This window comes from Kockiozyma suomiensis, assembly GCF_038497685.1.
Source record: "Kockiozyma suomiensis strain NRRL Y-17356 unplaced genomic scaffold V2V93scaffold_1, whole genome shotgun sequence".
Lineage (NCBI taxonomy): Eukaryota > Fungi > Ascomycota > Lipomycetes > Lipomycetales > Lipomycetaceae > Kockiozyma > Kockiozyma suomiensis.
This window is the reverse complement of record NW_027117664.1, coordinates 826550-845132: the sequence shown is the minus strand read 5'-3', so window position 1 is coordinate 845132 and position 18583 is coordinate 826550. Positions and strand designations below refer to the sequence as shown.

Genomic DNA, 18583 nt, shown 5'->3' with positions numbered 1-18583 from the left:
ACATCACATGATATGTTTACCCAGCAAGCTGATAAGTGGCGGGCGGGCTTTTGCGGCTAAGTCTCGTGACGAGAAGAATTAGCGGAGAATGTCACTCGCCTGCGTTGATGCTTTATAATATAAAAGTAGCTAGTCCGGCGTTTCTTTTTTTTATCAATAGTCACTGTCTCTAGGAGTTGCTATTTATTTTGTTTCTCTTGAAGTAGAATTCATTACTTCTTTTTTTCTCAATTTATTTACAAAACCCAAGCATATAACACCATCATGGGCCACGGACACGGAGGATTCGGCGGTGGAGGCCACTTTGGCGGCGGTGTACGTTTGCCCTTTATCCGCACACCCATGAATTCATGAAGCTGACAAGATTTTTTTAATATAATATAGCACGGTCATTTTGGAGGCGGCGGTCATTTCGGTGGTCATCACGGCGGTCATCACGGCCACTTAGGCGGTGGCTATCATCATAATCATCACCGGTTCGGCCCGACAGTGATTGTTGCTCCTAGACCTTACATAACGCCTGTGTACGGCGCAGGTGGATATGGGTATGGTGCTGTCGGACCTGGATATGTTAGACCTGTGTATAATGAGCCTGATTGCTGTTGCTGCTGCTGCTGCATTTAACTCGTTACCGGAAGTTCGTATTGCACCGCTCGTCTACTTGCGCGTGTTCGTCGCGTGTCGTTGCGGTGCCGTTTCATTCCACTAAATATAAGCACTTTCCGCGACTTTGGAGGTGTATTCTGTTGTCTGGCGTCGCGTGTTCGTCGCGTGTCGTTGCGGTGCCGTTTCATTCCACTAAATATAAGCACTTTCCGCGACTTTGGAGGTGTATTCTGTTGTCTGGCGTCTACTAAATACAATCGCATCTCAAAGTTCAAATTCTCATCCACGGTGAGAAAAGGGGGCAGAAAGAGTGTCTAATACCACCGCTTAATCATCCCCCCCGCAGTGCGACTTTGATTCTACTCGCTGGATTACTCTTAGACATTTATGCAAGCACCTTCCAGTTGAGATCGTTATGCATTTTCACGAGTACACGAATAATTAGATTACGTTTATCATTTGAAGTTTTATATAATAACATAATATACACTTTCTATTTTCAAATTCTATTTACCACTCCAACTCTCTCAAACTAACCTCTTGTACAAATGTAGACCGCTCAACGTCGCCAGCAGCTTTTACTCTTGAGAAATATACCGCGCAGTCTATCGATGTACATCCAATCTCCTCCGTCGAGGCAATTTTCGTACATGATCGGCAAATTGACTCTAGCTTGCTCAGCGCTTGTTCGTGTGCCCGGCACCGACTTCGAACAACATAATAACTTTTCGTTTGATCTTTTCGGCATGCCACGCATATATCTAAACAAATCAGCACCAAATCTTTGTAAATCAAAAAACATTAATAGATACATACCTCCATTAGCAGCCTTTTCGCGTCTACAAACGACGCACAGGCTCGACTTCAGATACGAATGCAAAGTCTTTTTTCTGGTCGAAATAATAGTTTGCATCTGCACAACTTTTGGCATCTCATCATACCACTGCCGCACATTTGCACCAACTAAATTTAGTATGCGCTCTAAAGGCGGAATCAGATTCTTTGTGATGTAATACTCAGCATCAAGAAAGATCTCGTCAGAACCGAGCATCACTTCTGGCGCAACACACCGATCAACAAGCCGCGACCCACGCGCACCCGCAATGACTACATACGGCACTCGCTCGCCATATTGAGGTTCGGCGCGCGCATCCTGCCTCATTTTCATCAGTGAGATCTGCGCACCAGGTGGCAGGCTTGCGCCGCTATAGGTGCCCATCTTGACAGCTTTCGAGAAGCAAAAGTCTTGTATTGATACATTGCCGTTCATGATCTTTGTACATTGATCGGTAAAATACTTCTTCACGGCTGACAAATCAGCCGTGCGAAATAAAATCCTGGACAACCAGCTGTTAACTTCATGAAATATCAAAGGCATACAAATTTACTCACTTCAAAGCCCTCTCTTCGATCTTCTGTTCTGCAGGCGTGCCGTCGCGCCGAACAGTCTCAATTCCTTTAGCATCAAAAATGGGCTCCACCTGATCTTTACTTTCATACATGAATCCAACATATCGCTTCTTAGCCATCAAAATACATGGTAGATATACTTTCTCCATCTTAAGCTTTACAGGCTGCGGATAGAGCGCCGTAACGCGCTCGGCAATCTCGCGACCAATATCAAAGGCCTCGTCTTTACTGCGTCCCGGAAGATGCACAAACATACTATCCGTATCACCGTAAACTACTTTTGCGCGCCACTTGCTATCGCTATTGATCATCTCTATCGTATTCTCAAGTATCTCGCGCCCTGTCTCGACGATTGCATCTGCAATCTCGGCACAAGGCATGCGTCCAGAAAAAGAGGCAGAAGTATAACCGTACGTGACCACAGATATAAATTTGAGCGCAAGTTGCCGGTTTGCAAGCATCTTCTTTAGGTAATCGTCGTCGGTGCGTCGCATCTCGTTCTTGATCATCACACGAGTATCGAGCACCTCCGAAAGTAATTTAGACAATGCCGATCTGCGTAAAGCTTTCTTGACAAAAACCATTCCGTTTGGCGACACTGCACATAATTAGAGGTGACCCTTGGAGAAAACGAAAAAAAATAATGCATACCAGTCACATAATCCTTGAGAAAATGAAGAAGACCCTTTGGAATAACAAAGTCATCGAGGATACCTAACTTATTGCGTCCAAACCATGGTTCAACTCGACCAAGACATGTAGAATAGCTTGTTGTAAATTTTAGTTTCGTACAATTGCCTGCATCACACAATAGACTTACCAGTAATTGAAAGCAATCATAATCGAAGGGTAAAGTGACTGAAAGTCAAGCACAACAACAGGGCTCGTAAAGAAATTGCTATGTGGTTCCATCACGAGTGGAATACATGAAAGCGCATTCTGCTGCGCAACCCGCTCTGCACCAGGCGACACAAGCATAAAATTCTCAGCCTTTGCTATACGCACAAGCAAAGACTCCACCTTAAATTGCGATCCGCGCGAAATAACAGAATAAAAATCGACACCTAGGATACGCGCCTGCTCGCTTGTCCTTTCTACCGTTTCTTGCTCGCGAAGAAATTCAAGGTTGAGCCGCGCCCGAATACAATACTCTTTAATCACTCTCCGCATCTGACCGGCTTTATTTGAGTGGTACCAACGTGAGAGCTCGTTGAAGGTATAATACGGGACTCGCTTTTTCAGTACATGAAAGGCGCAATTTTGCAAGTTGTACCGCAAAAGGTTGACTGAAGCTCTCAAGAGACGCCATAAATTAAGCACATGTCTACCAGCAATATGGACTGAAGAGGCTTTCATCGCTCCCCACTGATCTTGCTTTGCCTCCCTATTGCTTGATTCGATATCTAGTCTAGAGAAGTCACTGCTGATATCGTATTCATAGTGTGCCTTTGAGCGATCAATTAGGTATCCCCACGAAGAATTTTGCACCTCGAATCCTGTGCAGATATCTGGATCGAGTTCGCGAATTTTCTCCGTTAAGGCATTTAAAAGATCTAGCTCGGTTTCAACAATGATTAGCCTTTCAGGTCCGTAGAGCTTTCTTAAAACTGCTGACTGCTGCTCGTCATCGGAAACAGCTATGATCCCCAGTGTTAGTTCGTCATTTGATGATATATAATCCTGCAATTGAGAAGGCTGAAACATCCAAACGACAAAAACTACAGCATCAAACTTAGGATCAGGCAACAGGTTCTCTCGCGTGTTAACGTGTACTTCAAGACTCAGTATCGACATCGTAATAGAAGAATGCTTTAGTTTTGATTTTTCAGATGTCACAGGTCTCTGTGTAGGCCCGGATATCTGCGAACCATTAGCGATGATTTAGGGTTAGCAGTCTATCATTTCAAAATACCTGATTTGATATTTCAGCGTGTAAATTAGTCGCTGGTTGCATACAGTTCTCCAGCCACTGCATGACATCGCGACTGGATGGCGGAGTGCATGCGTACTGCCAAAGACGGATTTGACAATCGCTATTATCACGTAAGCCTGCCTCAGTACGAACGCCCGCATTGAAATCCGGTAAATACAATGCGGATTTGCTGCAGAGCCTAAACTCTCGGCCAGCATATTCGCGTGGGCGCAGGGGCACGTCCTTATCTTTACTGTAGTATGCGTCCTGATAGATAATTTTAGGGTCCAAGGTTGTCGCTACCTCAATAGACTTGGGAGGATGCTCCGGATGCGCGACAACAGTGGAGGAAATACTAAAGCTGCAACGGATATCCTTCTCTTGTTGCACGAGCCTTGAATCTGCAGTAGAATTGCGTTAGCCTGCCAATCTAGAAGCGTAATTCATCAAATAGAATACACATACCGGGGCTCAGACTTATGAAAGAGGAATACTCCACATTTGCTGGAATTTCCCCAGTGCGAGCTCGCTTCGCCTTGACGGATCCTCGAGGTGAGAAACTAGCTGCAGCCTTAGCAGGGCTACCTGTGAATGGCTTTGTCAGTCTACCAAAGCTTCGCATTGAAGTTGCTCGTCTTGGAGTGATGCTGACAGAGTCATCTGACGAAGATAATGACTTTGAGATCCGGCCAAAGCTGCGAATAGATGACGATTTCTGAGCGGGGATACCAACATTGTGATATAGTGTGGACGAATTCAAAGTATCGGAACTGGTTGTGATGGGGTTTGAATTAGCAGACGACTCCGACGTCGAGCTGTTGCCAAGTGCCTAGAGCAAAAGTTAGCAAAGTTAGCAATTGTTATCAAATATGTTTTGCATAATGATCAACTTACCTTCCGCTTTAACGTAGTCAAACCTAGAGGAATATCAAACGACGAGCTGGAAGAAATTTTTCCAGGATCATCAACAGACGAGATTGAAGCGATTTTGTCAATGTCGGGAATTTCACAGACTTTCAAATCCTCCCAAAAACTATCATCGTAGATGGTAGAGCTTTCATTGACCTTACCATCCGAGTCGGACAAGAGCATGGCATCGACGGCTTCAAAAGCTGTCACTATTTGTTTGCTACTGGGATTTTCAATAAATGATTTATAAGACGGCACACTGCCGTCAGAATCAGAATCGGCATCGGCGTTTATCATTTGAGCAAGAAGCCTATGAAATCTTTCTTCAGTTCTCCAGTGAATGTCGTTACTGCGCGGCCCATCAGAGTGGGCTGAAGATGGGTACAGATTGTCTAATTTTCTTCGCCTTTGCTCATCCTTCCAAAGTTCAGCCGTGCTAAAGATATATTTAAAATCGTCAGGGAGCGGATGATTAAGTTCAATAAAATCATTATGCAGATTGCGTTCACTGATGGCATGCCGATTGAGAATGTGATGCGCTTGAATGTCGACTTCGAGAGCGCAGTGCGAGGTGCGTCGCAAGTCAGAGGTTGAAAGATTAGAGGGAATGCTGTCGGAAGTCCAGGCAAAATGCTTGACCGTGCCGACGAGATCTGCTTGCGGCAAAGGAGCTCTGAAGTGCACGCGAGAGAGATTGATCCAGCCACAGCCGTAGAGGTTAAAGTCAGCAAAGAACTGAAGCAGATAGGGTATATGCGCTTCATAAACATCGCAGGGCGAGTCAAGGATTGCGCCGTCGCGTAAGAGGTCAGCAAGACGAGATATCAAAGAAGGGTTGATGAGGCATATCTTCAAGTAGAAGCGCCAGCCGACGTGGAATGCGTAGAATGGCACGGCTTTGCAGAGAATAATGTTTGCGAGATGCAACTGCTCAGAAGAAAAGGAGCCAAGGGCGGCGTTGATGGAAGAAGCCAGACGTCTGATGTACTGATTAACTATTAATCTATTAATAAAATGATAACCTCAGGCGAGACGAGAGCGATGGAAAATAGATACCAGCGTCAGGGTCGAGTGATTCGCGATATTCGATATACAGGTATGGATATACGCCATGAATATGCGCGCAGACTTTCTGACCAGTATCAGAATTGCCAAAGATACGAACAATAGGCACTTTGGCCAAGGACAGACAGTTAAAGAACGGAGGACATTGCCGACGGTCGAAGGAGGTTGGAGGCGCGAGGTAGAAATCTACGCAGTTTAGCTGCAGGCGAAAGAAAGGGGCCGAGTGGGCCGGGCCAGAAGGGGCAGTTTTATGCATGGGCAGAAGAGCCACCAGAAGTGCCCAAGAATGCGTTCATGACGGGATAAGGATGAGCAGAGCCTGCAGTTGGATTGCGGGAGGAATGAGATTGGAGAAAGAGGCTCGCGTCGATCGTTCAATCAAAACATGTCAAAGCAGAAATCACGTGACAGTCACGCGGTAACGCAATAGATTAAGGTTTGAGAGAAGAACCGAGCTGAGAGATCTGCCAAGCATGATGCGCCGTCCGAAATTACGAAAGGAGTTTAATAGGACTCTGCGAGCCAAGAAAGAAGACAGTTAGACTAGAGTCTGACTGCGAGGTCTACTGAAGAAGGAAGAGAAGAAAGACAGAGATAAGAAAATGATGGGGATAAGACAGGCATCTGATATGGTTAAGAACAGAGTTAAGGACAGCAAGTAAGCGAGTGAATTAAGGAAGAACAAACCAGTGGAGTACTGCGAGAGAAAGAGCCGTGGATGCACGAGCGTTGGGTAGAGCTAGGAATTACGAGGAGAGCAGATGTGCAATGACAGGCGGCAGCATGCCAGACTGCAGCATCCCGACAGTTCATGTACCGGGTACGGTACCGACCATGATGTACGCCACGGATGGGCAATTAGAATGAGAATCAAGCATGAGATATCTACCCACCCAGGGAAAGTTTAAGCGATAAAACGTAAATAAGACAAAGGACAAATAAATCAAAAATTCGAGAGAAAAGACCGCGAAACGAAGATTAGAGTTTGCAAACAACGAGCTCCGACAGAGCTGGTGGTTTACCGCTGAGCCCGCTGAGCGCCGCTGGCTGGTAATATCTGCTGGTTATCAATTTCCTGGTCTGCTAATGTTGGCTGATAGTTACAAAACAAATACAAAAAGATATTACAAATCACCGCAGTGAAAACTAACCCACTGCTGCGGTCGCAGACAGACATCCAGTGTCTCGCCGATGGCATAGATACGGCAAATTAGGTTTGTACTGTGAGCCCGGGCGCAGGCAAAATGTTACTATACTTCTTTTGACGACCATCTTCCGGACCAACAGCACCAACCAGACTAAGCCACTTGAGTAGTGGTTTAAAAGACAAGCAGCGAGCAAATGCGGGTGCCAAGTATAGCTTGATGATGCGCGCGTCGCTCCTTATTCTTATTCTTATTAATGTTCTTAGTTTTATTCTTATTTTTATACTTATTTTTAGTTTTATTCCTATTAATTTTTATTCCTATTCTTATTTGATACCTTGCCTCATTCGCATCTATCTATGTATCTATGCTGTGTGCAAATGCAGAAGAAATATTTGAATTATCATCATCAACAACTATTATAAGATGCGAAGCGGCTGAGGCCGAGTCCGAGTCCGAATCTGGCCGTGAATATAGATCGCGATCCCGTCTTCGTAACTGTCCTCGTGGTCTCACGATACTTGGTAGTTAAGGCTGGCTTATGCTTATATGAGCCCATCCTACGCAGCACCGTCTCTCTTCATCCAGCCCAGCCGGATGTTTGTCTTCTAGCGTCTGCAGCGCAACGGCCGTCAGCTACTTTCTATGAGGCTGCCAAAAACTACTATAGGTGCTAGCCTAGCTCAAACTTTAAATGATTGCCTGACACACAAGAGCATGCGGCGTAGTAAGTACTCGCTTGCCTCTGTACCCCGCGTGCCACTTTTTCTTATTATTCCTAGTATTTTAAAGACCATGTTGCCTGCTCGCTCGACTGTGTTCTCTTGAACTTCTTTGCCGTCTCTCTTTGCCAGTTAGTTATACACACCCTGCTTTTGCTACTTCTCTCCTCTCAGCTCTGCGCACATGGCTGTCGCTCAGCGAAGTAGCATGGCTCGCTTCTGGGTCCTTACTCCTCGTGGCAGACCTGTGCGACGCCTGATCGTCGCCATCGCTGTCACTGCCAGTGTCTGCATCTTACTCTTTGCCCAGCACCCTGCTGTGGCATCTTCGGTGTCTGACTTCTCTGAGGAAGGTGCAGAGAAGTCGACCGTACCCCGCTCTAATCAGTTCGTACTCGCCACCAAGCTAACAGGATCTTTTCACCGCGCCTGCTACCGCATCTTTGGCTGTGTCTCCGCTGATGACGCTATCGAGGACGATGCTGCGGCCAATGCTCCGACTTCTTCCGCCATACTTTCTATCGCCACTCCTACGCCATCTCCTGTTCTCACGCCCGCACAGCTCAAAGAGCAAGCTGCAAAAGCCGCCCGGTGGGAAAACTTTGCATCGCAGTATCGTCAGAACCGCGCACTTCATTTCGATGCCAATCCGCTTGCAAAGCTCACATACTGCTCCAACCCAGCCAAAAAGCCGGGCATCTCCGGCAATCTTCTCGTCAGCGCAGCTACAGACGAAAGTACAATGGCTCGCATCCGCTTCACCTGGAAAGACCGCACGCCACGCTATAATCCAAACATCCTTCCTTACCCGCCAGGGTCAAAGTATCCCTACTTTGGCATCGCTCGCATCAGTCCTCGCAGTATTCTATTTCACCACGATCTTGTCTGGTGCGATCTGCGCTGGACTAGCACGCGTACCATCGGGCGGCCAATGCTCGAATGTGCTGCCCCGGCTCAGAAGCTAAAATTCGGTCACGAGTGGCCCTCCGCCAAAGGTGCCTGCATGCGCCACCCTTTCCTCACCATGCAGCAAGGTCATTCTGATCCGCGCGTCTACCTTTCTCCGCTTGGCGAGCCTCTCATGGTCGTTGGCACAAACGGCAAGCACAATTGCCTACATCAGTTTATCATCGATCTTCGGGTTCTTGTACCACATCTTGCTCGCAATATGAAAATTGAGCATGTTCCTATCCGCTATAAGGTTCTCACCGAGCTTACGCGGCCGTCTCTTTCTGAAATCGAAAAGAACTGGTTTGTCATATATGACGAAAAGAACACGGGTTGGATCCAGCATGACACTCACCATCGTACTATCTCATTGCTTGACCCGCCGCCGGCAGCAAAGAAAGACGATCTACCTGTTGTCTCGAACATCGCCAACCCATCGCCAAAAATTGTCACCTCGCTCATCAAGACATTTAAAGACAAAAAGACTATGGCAAACGACCTGCACCAAGCTTCAACCTCGCTGCGCGTCACTCTGTGCGATTTCCCTTGTATCCCCACCATCCACAATACCGTCCTCGTTGAGCTGCTGCATGTCAAATACAAAAATTACTATGAGCTTTTCTATCGCCGCTTTGCCGTTATCATGAACGCGACTGCACCCTTTGATATCATCGGCCGCACTGGCCCCTTGCATTATGCCGGTGTCGATGAGCAAACTATGATCTACACAGTCTCCATGGTCTGGGATCATTTACACTATCCTTCTCACGAGCCATGGGACGAACAGAAGCACGGTGGACAAGACGTTTGGCGCGTACTCGGAGAGCGCGATCGCCAGAACGATGAGCTTAGGAAGAAGGCTGAGGCTGAGCGGAAGCGTCAGCAAGAACTTGCGAAGCAAGCCGATGTACAGCGGAAGAATGAGCAAGAAAAGCTCGATCGTGAGCGTGCTGAGGCTACTGCACGCGAAGCTCTTCAGCGCAAGAAGGAGTCGCAACAGCTAGAGCAAGACAGATTAGAAGTTGAGCGAGAGCATATGCTTGAGCAGGAAGAAACAACTCAGGGTGTCGACATTAGTTCGCATCGATTTACCGACGACGATATGTCTGCAGACTCGCGAAAGGAAGCTGCCATTGACAGTGACGAGCAATCAATTATAGAATTTGTGGGACAAGCCATCGACAGAATTCTGCACAAACAGGTTTTTAGCGAGTCGACTAATCCAAGTTCCGCGTCTATACCAAGTGATGCAAGCGCAGTTGCTTCTCCGACGCTTGTAGCTTCAGAGTCAATGGTTGGTGAGGATGGTTTTATTCAAGAGAGCTCGGAGCGCAAGAAGGTTGTTAAGCGAGATAGCTCACCGCCCGCTGTCTCAGGCGATAATGTAGAAGCCAAGTCTAATAGCGAAGCTTCTGATACAAGTCCGGATTCCAAGCCAGAGACAAAGCCAGAGTCTGAGCCAGAGTCCAAGCAAGAGACCAAGCCAGAGTTCAAGCAAGAGATCAAGCCAGAGTCAAAACCAGAAACAAAGACCGCACCACCAAAACTTGCGCAGAATCCATTAGTGAACAAGTATTATCACGGCTGGCTAAATGACGTGCTGATGATTCAATTTGGTATCAATGATCATGATTCGGGGACGCTGCATGTTCGAGCTAGAGATTTGCTGGATTGCATTCTTGTTGCATAATTTACGGTACATTTTTATTATTTCTTTATTCTTTATTGCTGGGTTTCTTTTTATTTCTAAAACATTGATGGGTTTGAATTCGGGAGATATTAGTTATTTACATCAGTTAACATGTAATTTATATATATAGAGTGCATGATTTTATAACCAATTTTACAAATCTAAAATATTACGAATTAATTATACTTAATACTAAGAACAAGATGCAAATTATTAAATAAACAAACAGAAGCAAAACCCTAAGCCAGCAGCCCTAAGCAAACCCTACAGGGTTACCAGCCCCCCCGCCCGTCGGGTTTCCACCACACGCTTGAACGCACTGCCTCCCTTGTTTCCACAAAATTACTGGACAAGGCAAACAGTTTTGGGTTCAGATTATTGTGTCTTTTATGTTTGGTGCAATAAGGTACCACTTTTCAATCGAGTGTCTTTTGTAATCGGTTGACGCGAGTGCGGCTTCATTGGGCGTTTACATCACAACAAAAACAACACAAACACAAACATAAAGCGATAATGCAGCGACTATTTGGGATATTCAGTAATAGTCCATTTCGTAAACCTCCAGAATCAGAGAATCAGCAGTCATTTCTCGACATATCGTTGGTTGATCAGGATGAGATCGTGGAGAATTCAGATGCGCTGGAAGCTGTTGCTAATGCGTTACTGAATCGCTTTGTCGCGCAGGGTTATTTAGAGGCGGCCGCTGATGGCGAGCTGGACGAGAAAATGAGCAAGAAAGCGGAAAAGGATCATAAGACAATTGAAAGTAAGTTCGCGATTCTCCCATTGACTCTTCGAACGAGAGAAATTCGGCGGATGCTAACTAGAGGGTTTAGTGATGAAGGAGTATTATGGTGCAGAGGATGAGGCGCCCTTTATCGACCCTACCCTTATTCAGCACGCGTTTGGCAACAACAAATACCTTCCTCTAGTCTACAAGACCAACCTCGCCGAAATGGCTTACTATATTTCGCGTATATCGGCAGATCAAATAGGTGAATCTTCGCAAATACTCAAGCTTATCCATCACGCATTCCCAAATTGCGCAGGATTAGACCTTGATTTCACGAATCAACACTTGTTTCTACTATTGACGATTCAGTATTATTTGGCGGCTTTGCTCGACATAACGGCTGAATCACCGCGCAAACTCAGTGACCAGACTTTGAGATTCTCAGAGTTGCTTCGCAACGTGGAGTTTTCAAATGCCGACGATGTATCGCTTCATGAGCAAGTCGTGGACATCTTACAATCTACGCGGATTAGAAGCGAGATCATAAAGTCGCTGTCTGAGAAGTTCCCGTGGAACGCGTTTCTACGAGAATTTTCGACTTGGCTGGCCGCTAGTTCTCTTATCGTTGCCGGCGACGCTCTAGTGTACGTCTCCTCTATTTATTTTGTGATGTTTGTCATATATGAAAGCTAACCACTGTTATTGAAAATAGTCCGCCAGGGTTGGCGGTCGTGCAAAGCGTGTCTAAAGTTGCTGTAGATCCAATGCTAACCCCATCTGCGGCGCCGTCAAAGAAAGTGCAGGCACGAAAGTTTGCCGACGCACAACCTGATCGTGATAAAGTAGACTTTGACTCGCAAGTAGCTGACGAAGTGTCGGCGGCAAGCAGTACTCCAGTGCCGAGCCGTCAGACGCGTAGTCGGAAGAGGAGAATCGAGAGTATCACAGAGCCAGAAGCTGAGCTTGTGGATAATCCCGATCCGCAAGGTGGACTGCCCGTTGCAGAAGTCAGCACGCCGCCGCCGATTGAGGAGGCGGTGGAGGTCGATAGCAATGACGCAGAGGTCAAGACGAGTCCGGGATACACAAAAACACGCGTATCGTCTATCCGTGCGCCAAAGGGGAGACGCACAAGGTGGAATAATCAAATGGAGAATGTGCTACTTCGCGCTATGAGGAAATATAATAATCAGTGGGTCGTCATTGAAACGGTAAGATATTATACTATGTGCGCAAATCTTTAGGCAAGAGTTTGCTAATCGTGACGAGTTTAGGCTATTAAGGCGGTAGTTGGAGATGAAGACGCTTTATCGAGGCTTGACGGTGACGAACCTGAGGAAGAACTTCGGATCCTTGAAGGTCAAAATCAGATTATGCTAAAGGACAAGGCTAGGAATATCAAACAGAATCTTCTCAAGTAAGTTATTGAATTCGCAAAAAATAAACAAAAAAAAAAAAAAACCAATAAAATAGGGTTAACGTGCTAATTGGTTTCGCTTTTAGACGTAATGAAGAGGTTCCGGCGTGGATGAAAGGAGTTACGGTGTCGCAGAGATATAAGGATATGTTGAAGGCGGAGCGCAATGGAGCGAGCTGAGAATGAAGCCGGATTGGAGTAAACCTTATTCTTATGTAGTTGTTTTGTCAATTTTTTGTCTTTCTGTCATTCTGCTTTTTAGTAATGGTTAGATGGTGTGTATTAATGGCTGTATTGTAATAAGAGATGAGATAACTTGTGACAAATGACTTAAGAGGCAGCGGAGTAAAGAGCGCAGATTCGCTTAGCGGATTTCCGAAAGATAGCAGCGATTTAAGGCAAACCACACTATAAACAGGCCCATGATCGAACAAGTATTTCGAAATCTGAGCTTATGTAAGTTTATTCGATGGCGTCTCCCCAAAAAAAAATAAATGAGAAAAAAAAGAATAAAAAGCTGCAACTTTGTACCGATATTGGTACTCTTGTACTCTTTAGTACACGGAGCATGCCCGGCAAAGCTTGGTTCAGCTCAGCCTCTTCATGGAATAGGACAAAAAAATTGCTGAAACACCAATAAAAGTATCCAGTATCTTTTAATTCTTTTTACTCATTTAATTCCTTATATTCACTAATTGTTCATTGCTGCCGCATTCGAGGCCTCTATCCTTTTTCATTTCTTCTTTTTTTCTCTCATCCCTTTTTTTTATAGTGACGACTGTTTTTTCTTTTGCAACGTCCCGACTAGTCCTTCGTGGGATGTCTATGCTGACAACTGCCTTCGCTCTAATCTACTTTCGAGGTCAATTCTCTGACAGTTAAATATGATCCACAAAATCATGCTATATTTATACGCATTGACATTGCCTTATTATTTGACTCAGACTTGGGTTCTTTTTTGCTTTTGTGCCGCATATGCATGTAATCTACTAGACTATTATCTCTGTAGAGTTCAATCAACTCGATCATGCGACGCAGCCTTCAGGGGCTTCTTTTTCCCTCTTTTGATCTATTACTTAATCGAGCAAAAGATCCACTACCACCGATTATGCACTCTGCTCCAATCCTTGCACTGATTTTGGCACTGACTTGACTTAATACAATGACTTTGGACACTGATTTTTTAACCATAGTCAATCGTACCAATCGATAGCTTTGCGAGCCATCTGATGGCACCAATTTTATTCATTGTCGCAAGAGAGTCAGTCGATAAAGGTCTTAAACATGCCCATCTATCTTGGGATAAATACATAAAAGCCCGCGTTTCATAAATCTGCAAGCGTAACTTAAATTAATCGTAGATTTTGACAGCTTAGCGCGCTGTCATATTCTTGACAGTAGCAGTAAGCGGCTGGATGCCGGGGACGTAAAGGTAATCAGACATCTTAATGATGTCAATAGAAAACTGACCAATAAGGAAGGCAACACTAAGTACAATGCAAAGCAGTACTATATATATGATTGGTACTGGCAATCATTTTGATAGAATCAGAATGTGCAGTATGCCGCGCATCGATGTCATGCAATGCTCGACGACAATTCTACACTCGCGATCTGCATTCACCTTGTATTTTAATCGAAACCCCGGCATGAAGTATTCCAAAGAAGATAAAAACAAAAACCCTCGTGATCAAAACTTTCCTATAAAAGTCTCGCCAAAAATCACCAGCTCATAATTATGTGACTAGCATACATTATGTCAGACCTGACATGGGCAAAACGTTGCAGTAGCCGAAAGTGGCAACTTCCAGCATAGAGTCCAGCCACTCTCTTTTTATTATTTAGTAACAGAAAGATGATTTTTAGACAAATTCAAGTATGCAGTTGACTATAGAGATGAAAAACTTTGAGCCTGTTTTTATACTTAAACTTGTAGCTAAATATATATTATGTATCATTTTGCATTTGCATAATAATTAGTAATATATTTGAAATATATTATGTAATATGTCATGCAAATGCAGGATGAAATATGTGCAGTGCTGATATATACGTCAACTGCAACCCAGAGTTCATCTGCATCTGAATGCAAGCGTTTCTCCTTTATTCGCTCGTTAGCTCTTGCTGCTTTGTGTGTTTGGCTTTTGATTAAAACCCCAGACTTGTTAATTTGATTAAATCTATTTGTTTACATTTGTTAAGACTTTCTTATTTATATTATTGATTGATTGCCTTTGGAACTTTTGTGAACGCTTGTTGTAGTTCTTCGTGATATTTGCTAAAAGGTAATTCTGGTTCTCCTTTTTTAATTTGTATTGATTGATTGATTGATTGATCTTTCTTTCTGCCTGATTGATTGAACGTCGATATTTCTTGTGATTGTATTTGATTTAATTACTCGAATACTATTCAGCAATGTTTGAATCAAAGCTCGCACCAATGTTGCGGTTTTTTTTTTCTTATACTTGATGCCAAACTGGAGAGAGAGAGAGAGGAGAAGATGGTTTTTTTTATTAGGAAACTTTTTTGTTAACTATGATTTAGGAATACTGTGATATATTATTACTTTAAAGCTGTCCTTTTTGTATCGCACTCGAGAAGAAAGCAAAGAATCTGTGTTTTTATTGTGAGTGAGCGAGTGTGTGTGAGTGTGTGTGAGTGTCTATCGCATTGTATTAGTTCTCTGTACGTATCCCTATTTTTCTTCTCTATCTTTCTTTGCCGGATCAGCCCAGAAACAAGTCAACGGTTTCCTTTTTTTGAGATTTTTATCTTCCTTGAAAATTATGTTTACGGGTATATCCAATCTGTTCTGACACTGACTGGTACTATTTTTTTCTAAAGAATACAATAATCACATATCCCGACAACTTTGTAATCATCAACAAAGGAAAACAATCTCTAGATTCATATACATATATATCTATATATATATAAATAAGAACGATGGCCGACGATTTCAATTACGAGATTGATATTTACGACGACGAGAATGATACTCGAGCTCCGCAGCAGAGTAGACCTGCTGGATCTGGGAACGATTCAGATGTTGAGATCGCGGGTTCATTTGCAGATGGTACGTTGCCACCCAATCTCAACCAACATAGGAAAAATACACTACTACTACCAACAAAGACTAACAAGACCTTTTATCAAAAGATGCGAACTCTCAAAGACAGCGACATCCAGATGGCAAATGGCATGCCACGGTTCCATATTCTCAACCTGATAATCGACCAGTCGACTCCAATGCAACACCAGCGTTGTCGATCTCTGATCTTGATTGGTGGACGTCGGAGGAAGATGTACGTGGATGGGCCGCGCTTGCCAATGTCGAGTATGAGTTGAAGGATGTCACGTTTAATGAGCACAAGGCGAACGGCAAGTCTCGAGGGTACGTCAATTTTTAATTTCTGTTATTTTGAGATACCTCAGTATACTAACAATCGTTAATTACAGCGCCGTATTTATGGAATTCATTAGCCCTCAAGCAGCAACAGCCGTCAGAAACTACCTAAGCAGCGCACCAGATCTTCAGCGATTCACAGCAGTTTATCAAAACCCCAACAACAACCCATTCCGCATGGTACCAAAGGATCCCGGTCCGCGTCGCGATATGAACGGTATGAACCAGTCAGGCGGAATGAATAACATGCGCGGTGGACCAATGGGTATGCGCGGCCGTGGCGGCTACGGTGGTCGTGGCGGCTTCAACAACCGTGGTGGTGGTAATATGGGCGGCCCTGGGGGTGGTATGCCGGGCATGTATAATCCGAATATGAATATGGGCGGATTTAACGGTATGCCGATGAACATGTTTGGATTTCATGGAGGTCCAGGTCGAGGCGGTCCTATGAACATGCGAGGTGGCATGGGCGGTGGCCGTGGACGGGGCGGTATGGATGGCGGCTTCAACCCGATGATGGGTGGTGGCGGTTTCGGTGGGTTCCGTAAGTATTCCTATTATTTTGTTGATATCTTTCGATGTTTGATATTTGGCATACTAATTTCTTTGCCTGTTTGAATAGCTCCTCAAGGATTCCCTCAGCCACATTTTAATCCTGCCTTTTTTAATGGCCAGGATGGCGGCCAAGGTGGGTGGCAGAATGACGGAAATCCGCATGGAAACAAACGACAGCGCGGTCCTGATTAGAAAAGCCTTTCTATATTTTGTTGTGCGATGACGAACAAAAAAAAGGAGAAAACGTAAAAAAATAAAATGGAAAAAAAAGGGGGAATGGGACACGGAGATTCGATCTGTAATGCTTTTGTGTTTTTGTAATGTGAATTATTGTGCTGAGATTGCTTAATACCGAAAATCAGTTTGTGAAAATACATTACTATATTAATCTGTCATGGAGGAGCGGCGAGTGTTTCAAAATCAAGAATCTCCTGAAAATGAAGTCATCAAATTGTCGCTTTCAGTCTAATCTAAAGCATTGTTCATATTGAAATGAAATCACGGGGGCACTTCTTTGTTTGTGCTGAGAGAAATAAGTGTATGTTATGTTACAGTTGTAGCTAGTTGTAAATAAACGGCTGGATTGGGAATAAACCAAATAAGACAGCCTCATCTGCCGTGAGAGCCCTGAATTATGGCAAGGAGCCTTCCTAGCGCAGAAAAACAATTGCTTTTCAGAAAGTCAATAAAGATTAGAATATTGTCAAACTGGTGTAGCATAACTGACGAATCAATCTACAGCCGATAGCTTATCTGAAGGTATGGTGTCTGTGAAGAACAGAAACGTGAAAGCATTCGCGCTCATCTGAAAGTGGAAGGCCTCTCGAAGTGGAAATTAGATTCTTTGGAAAACCGTACCTATGCCCAAAAAGCAAAAACAGAGAATAGAGCAGTTGCAAAAAAAATGGACTAGGACTAGTAATCTGCAGAACAGGGGGCTCATCTGTAATCTAGACGCAGCACCCTGCCTAATTTGGAACTATGGCACGTTTGTAGCTATTTGCCTATCAATATCCAAAGTACTACCTGCCCCCTTCTTCCGTCCAGCTGGCATCTGAGAGACAGCCAACAGGAGAGCGAGCAGAATACTAGCTGGTTGAGAGATAAAAAATTGGTTGTAATTAGGGTAGAGTTCAATATCGGAAAGCCTGTCAGGAGCCGAAGCACCCGCCTGCCAAATTTCCGATTTGGGGCACATAGTTGCACTCGCTGCTATCCAAAACATAATTAGTCACCAATCTTCGGATTAACTAGTAGCCGCGATGCTACTCCTCACATCTCAGCCAATCACACTTTTATAATCGCCGAGACTCAGCTGCCTAATTAATAACTTCATGCTGGATTTTCATTGCTTCCTCACAGCCGCCCGTGCGCTTCAATTAGCGTTCTACAAGCGGTCTCATGCTGCATTCCCCAGTGCCTGCTGCGCCAGATCAGCAATTCCAGACAGCTGCCAGACAAATAGCAATTCCAGACAGCTGCCAGACAAATAGCAACTCTAGTACATCTATCTGCATTATCCGCTTACTTCGATCTCGCTGGGTCAGTAACCCCCCCCTGCAAGGTCTGTCTTTCTCTACGAAAGTAGTGAGAAGCGAGACTGCGGCTACCACGTGGCAGCCATGCGTTCTGCTTAAACCCTGCACACTAGTCCCAAATAGGTGGGGCGTGCTAGGTAAAAGGGTGAATTTTAGTCCACGTGGAAGATTAGAGTTTTAGCGATGCATGCGTTTCTCCACAATGCTACAAAAGGCCGCCCGTTCCTATCCTGGCTGCGCTCTTCTGCCTCTCAGCCACCGCAGTAGTCACAAAGACTGCCAGTCCATTTAACAATGCTAAGCACTCGCCGCCGCTCTTCTCTATTCGACTTTGCCTGGTCGGCTGCTTCTGCTCTCGACTCGACTTCCGCACCCATGCCTACAGATTATCCTCTCGTGCCACACGAGCTGCTAGTCGAGCGCAGACGCTCTGAGCTTTTCTACCTTGACCCTTTGTCTCCTCACAGAATGCACAACTCAAATACCGACTCCTTTCCATACCTTGATATGAGACCTTATGAGCCTTC

At 44.8% G+C, this 18583-nt stretch overlaps 6 protein-coding genes across 6 annotated transcripts; 5 read left to right on the top strand and 1 right to left on the bottom strand.

The window, feature by feature from the left end:
* Positions 1–264: 264 nt before the first annotated feature.
* Positions 265–624, top strand: V2V93DRAFT_377547 (uncharacterized protein; the record flags this gene model as incomplete). Its single annotated transcript, XM_066911920.1, has 2 exons — positions 265–315; positions 385–624. The coding sequence occupies 2 exons, from the start codon at positions 265–267 to the stop codon at positions 622–624; spliced, it is 291 nt and encodes a 96-aa protein (XP_066768613.1).
* A 390-nt stretch (positions 625–1014) lies between these two features.
* V2V93DRAFT_362697 (uncharacterized protein) lies at positions 1015–6451 on the bottom strand. Its single transcript, XM_066908406.1, has 9 exons — positions 5894–6451; positions 4823–5832; positions 4394–4757; positions 3929–4329; positions 2837–3876; positions 2668–2783; positions 1999–2614; positions 1423–1943; positions 1015–1367 (listed from the first exon to the last, which is right to left on the bottom strand). The coding sequence occupies exons 1-9, from the start codon at positions 6156–6158 to the stop codon at positions 1117–1119; spliced, it is 4584 nt and encodes a 1527-aa protein (XP_066768612.1). The 5' UTR covers positions 6159–6451; the 3' UTR covers positions 1015–1116.
* A 416-nt stretch (positions 6452–6867) lies between these two features.
* Positions 6868–7853, top strand: V2V93DRAFT_362691 (uncharacterized protein). Its single transcript, XM_066908405.1, has 2 exons — positions 6868–6952; positions 7003–7853. The coding sequence occupies exon 2, from the start codon at positions 7267–7269 to the stop codon at positions 7444–7446; it is 180 nt and encodes a 59-aa protein (XP_066768611.1). The 5' UTR covers positions 6868–6952; positions 7003–7266; the 3' UTR covers positions 7447–7853.
* Positions 7831–10606, top strand: V2V93DRAFT_362690 (uncharacterized protein). The gene has a single exon (XM_066908404.1). It carries the CDS (start codon positions 7954–7956, stop codon positions 10405–10407), a length of 2454 nt encoding a protein of 817 aa, XP_066768610.1. The 5' UTR covers positions 7831–7953; the 3' UTR covers positions 10408–10606.
* A 115-nt stretch (positions 10607–10721) lies between these two features.
* On the top strand, positions 10722–13027 carry V2V93DRAFT_362689 (uncharacterized protein). Its single transcript, XM_066908403.1, has 5 exons — positions 10722–11173; positions 11244–11784; positions 11853–12351; positions 12415–12557; positions 12644–13027. Exons 1-5 carry the CDS (start codon positions 10921–10923, stop codon positions 12735–12737), a joined length of 1530 nt encoding a protein of 509 aa, XP_066768609.1. The 5' UTR covers positions 10722–10920; the 3' UTR covers positions 12738–13027.
* A 2476-nt stretch (positions 13028–15503) lies between these two features.
* Positions 15504–16710, top strand: V2V93DRAFT_377543 (uncharacterized protein; the record flags this gene model as incomplete). Its single annotated transcript, XM_066911919.1, has 4 exons — positions 15504–15633; positions 15717–15951; positions 16017–16507; positions 16586–16710. 4 exons carry the CDS (start codon positions 15504–15506, stop codon positions 16708–16710), a joined length of 981 nt encoding a protein of 326 aa, XP_066768608.1.
* Between the last annotated feature and the right edge of the window lie 1873 nt (positions 16711–18583).